General features: G+C 46.9%; 2 protein-coding genes across 2 annotated transcripts; both read right to left on the minus strand.

Annotated features, from left to right (window-relative positions):
• Nucleotides 1-1,637: 1,637 nt before the first annotated feature.
• Nucleotides 1,638-1,940, minus strand: CCR75_008322 (uncharacterized protein; the record flags this gene model as incomplete). The annotated part of the gene is made up of 1 exon (XM_067966375.1): nucleotides 1,638-1,940. One exon carries the CDS (start codon nucleotides 1,938-1,940, stop codon nucleotides 1,638-1,640), a length of 303 nt encoding a protein of 100 aa, XP_067817194.1.
• A 1,389-nt stretch (nucleotides 1,941-3,329) lies between these two features.
• On the minus strand, nucleotides 3,330-3,599 carry CCR75_008323 (uncharacterized protein; the record flags this gene model as incomplete). Its single annotated transcript, XM_067966376.1, has 1 exon — nucleotides 3,330-3,599. One exon carries the CDS (start codon nucleotides 3,597-3,599, stop codon nucleotides 3,330-3,332), a length of 270 nt encoding a protein of 89 aa, XP_067817195.1.
• Between the last annotated feature and the right edge of the window lie 300 nt (nucleotides 3,600-3,899).

The following is a 3,899-nucleotide window of genomic DNA, read 5'->3' on the forward strand; positions in this document are numbered from 1 at the left end:
CCAAGGATTCAAAAGCACTTCAGCAGATCCGTGTGTGTTTATTCGAGTGCCAAGCGGCGAATACAGCATCATTGTAATCTACGTGGACGACCTAATGCTGTTCGGCAACGAGCAAGTCGTTTTGTCTCGGCAGGTTTGTGCTCTTCGAGCTGCTTCTTTAGGGCAAAGTACTCGCTGGAATTGTGAGAATTTGACTTGTGGAAGGAACACCACTACCGTTATCTTGGTGGCGCTCTTGTTTCTTCTTGTGATGTACACTCTGTCGGTCTCGATGCTTTCATGCATGTCGCGATGCTCGCGCGCTCTGCAGTCAGCGGACGAGCGTTGTTATTCGTGCCGACCGTGACCCTTTTCACCATGTCGAGCTTCGCCATTTGATCGTTCCTGGCCTTCCAGTCTGCCTCTCGCGCTTTTCGAGATGCGCGAAGTACATAGCAAGTTCGCTCATCGTGTCGTATGAATTCCACAAAACGCGAGATTTTCCTGCCAGTTCGGCGGCATGCCTCTGCGGAAGTAGCAACACTGTTGAAGCTCTGAAGTAATCTGCGAGTCCTGGGGCAAGTCGGCATACATTTCTGCAAGCTGTCGTAGCCGTGCCGGGCATCGTTTCACCGTCTCGTCTCGGCGTTTCGTCAAAGTCCACAGTTCTTCATCTAGATCTTCGCAGTAGTTCGCTAGAACCAGGAGAAGTCCGACCTCAGGGTTGAATTCGTCGAACGTTAGCCTTTTGCTGGAAGCTTTACTGGCGATGCGCTCTACTTCGCGCTTTAACCGACCACAGTGGCCGAGTGGTAAAGCACTGGACTAGGACCGGAAGGTACGTGGATCGATACCCGCGGAGGGCGGTACGATGACACATCGCCGGAGATAGGCTAAAAAGAAGACGAGCAACCATCCAATGGATAGCCGCCCTGCCAACCCGCACCGAAGGTGTGTGATAGTTGGATGGGAGGAGGCCCTGAAGCCAAAATTCTTCATAGTGTAATAAGGGGTGCGGGGTTCTACTGAGAGAACTTCGTCAAAATTGAATCTCTACTTCGCGCTTAACTTTTACAGAAACTTTTGTTATTAATTTAATAAAAAAGGAAAATGAATTGCTAGCCGACTTTTTATTGCTACCCGACTCTTTTTTATTGCCACCCGACTTTTTTATTGCTACCCGACCGTTTATACGTCCACCCCATTGGCTACTGTCTGGCATGCCCATTGGCTACTGTCTTGCGTCCCGTCTACACCATGTATGTACAGTGCTCTACCAGACGTAATAGAACGATGCTAGATTTACTTAGTAGTCACATACAGAACCGCTTTTTTGAACCCAGCATCACTCCATCAACACTCATTAATTCTGTCCAGAGTTATGATGAAATACTTTCAAAATTGGCGGCAGAAAATACTTTGATAATTCAGTTAACTGCTAAAAAGCCTGTGGAATGATGTGTTGAGGTTTGAAAGCGAAGAAGTGAATTTTCAACCGATCGATTAGTAAAACGTTATTGAACTAGCGTTGTAAATCTCACTCGCAGTGACGTGCTGGTTGGCTTTAATCTGGAGTATACGCAAATTAAACCTCGGCGCGATGTCTACAAGGTTCTGGCGTTCAATGTTAGCAAGATTTGCATGCACAGGTTTGCTTTTTATGATGAAATATCAGCAACCTCATGGTTATGCCCTGCGTGCAAAATCTTGAGCGACCACGTGTTGTCATCAACTGCGTCCCTTGTTCCCGAGCAATCGCGCTTGAGCTTGACCTGGAAAGGGCACTCAGATTTCCTGGATTTTTGCACTGGCCTGCCGTTTTCGTGAGCTTTGCTGATGTATTCTCCGTTGTCTTCACAGGCATAAATTACGTCCTTCAACGGCTTGTCAGATCCTTTATCAAAGTGGTGAGAACGAAGCTTCACCACGTCAAAGTGTTCCATCTCTGCGTGCTCCAACATGGCCTGTTCTGCCGCCTTGACTGATGGGTACTTGAGCTCCTGAGGAGGTGCGAGAGGCATGATGTTGACAAAGGACAGTAGCGAAATTAAAAGCAAGTTTTTAGTAGGGGGCGAATCTACGAGATATGAAACAAAACTTCGTGTTCTGCTTCATATTCCTCGCGTGGTATCATATTTGCTCCAGCCAATTAAATTGTCCGTCGGTATATTATGTGCCTATGGATCCCACATGGGTACATAATGTAGACGGGACGCGAGACAGTAGCCAATGGGCATGCCAGACAGTAGCCAATGGGGCGGACGTATTAACGGTCGGGTAGCAATAAAAAAATTGGGTAGCAATACCTTTCCCTAGATTAATAACAATTGTTTCTGTAAAGGTTAAAAGAGATCATCATCAATCAATGTCAGCAAATGAACGGAGAGTTCATCAGCGCTCCAGCCTTTTCGTTTTGCGAGGCTTTTATATTGTATGCTTCATGTGAGCCAGTCCTTCGCTGAGCCACCGCGAAAGCGCTTAGTCTTCAGTGTGGCGACGTCAGCTGGTATTGTCGCGCTTTCTTGGTCCTCGTTCCGTCCCATGATGAAGGCGACGGGGTTCTCGATTTGGATGTGTCTTGATTAGCCAAATTTGATAAATCAAAATGATAGACCTGGCCCGTGGCTGGCAGTGGAGCTGTAGGCGGGCATGTCGTAATGCGGCCACGCTCGACTCAGACACACCCTAGCACAGCGAGGAAGCGGTTTAACCAGCTTCTCTTGCGTGCTGTGAGGGAGTTGTGGTGGGCGCGATATCGACCTCACCCAACGCACTAAGTACATTACTTAAGTGTTGTAATGGGAGCGGTGATCCGGCTCCTCGTGCGCACTTACTAAGTGAGGAAGTAGTTTTTAGACTGATTTATATTTAATCGCATTAAATATAAATACCTATTTTTATTAATCAAAATGACGTCTCTATAGATAACACTTAATATGGATTGGGAGTGTATCTTTCTGAGATACCTCGAATGTGAATGCACCTATGTGCATCACCTACACAAGGATTGGTCACAAGTGTGAGCTGGGCCTATTTAATTTAATTTAGTAATTGACCATCCCTTAAGAACACAAAGTGTTCTTAACGGAGACTGTGTCACATTAGGGCAACTTTAGCCCGTTTCAGGACTCAAGTCTTATGGAGTAAAAATGGACAAATAATTATATTGAGTAGGAGTGTTAAACGTGGTAGGCTAGGCTGGTGCAATCAAAAGGTAATTAGTCTGGCGCAATCGTCTTCTATCTCAATCGTCTTCTGGCGCAATCATCTTGTTCTCGCAGTTCATCTAAAATAACACCCATGTCACCCTTAAAAAGGTTCACGACGATCTTGCCGATATTCATGCGCGATTACATGTTGTCAATAGCATTGGGAATTTCTTCCAAGCCACAGAAAGTAGACGAGTTAATGCTGGCGGTCAACACGTCAGAATGTACTAATGTCGTGAGCTTCTTCGTATGCGCCGGCATCTTGCGAGAAAAGTGAAAAGTCGCCAAACAAAAAGCCGCGAACGGACGCGGATTGGCAAGCATTTTCGTCGGCAATGGCATGTTTCCTAATACTCGAGTCCTGATAATCGGCAATCGCGCCGATAATGATGACTCGGCCCTTACGTGCATTGTTGTTCACGCATGTTTTAAATATCTCCCCTCCTACACTCTCAAACACGAGATCTACACCACGGGGGTATTCTTTTTGAGCACATCGTTCAGGCTTTCGTCCCGGTGAAATAAATGGGACGGTCGCAGCCAATGGAGCGGAAATGACTCCACTTCTTCAAGCGGCTACATGTACCAATCACGTGGTCTTCCGCAAGTTTTGCGAGCTGCACGGCAAAATTGACCTGTAGCACCAGCAGCTGCCGTAATGAGCACCGTCTCGCCGTACTTCATGTCGACAGCATGTTCCAGCGCCAATGA

Source organism: Bremia lactucae, linkage group LG11 (assembly GCF_004359215.1).
Source record: "Bremia lactucae strain SF5 linkage group LG11, whole genome shotgun sequence".
Lineage (NCBI taxonomy): Eukaryota > Oomycota > Peronosporomycetes > Peronosporales > Peronosporaceae > Bremia > Bremia lactucae.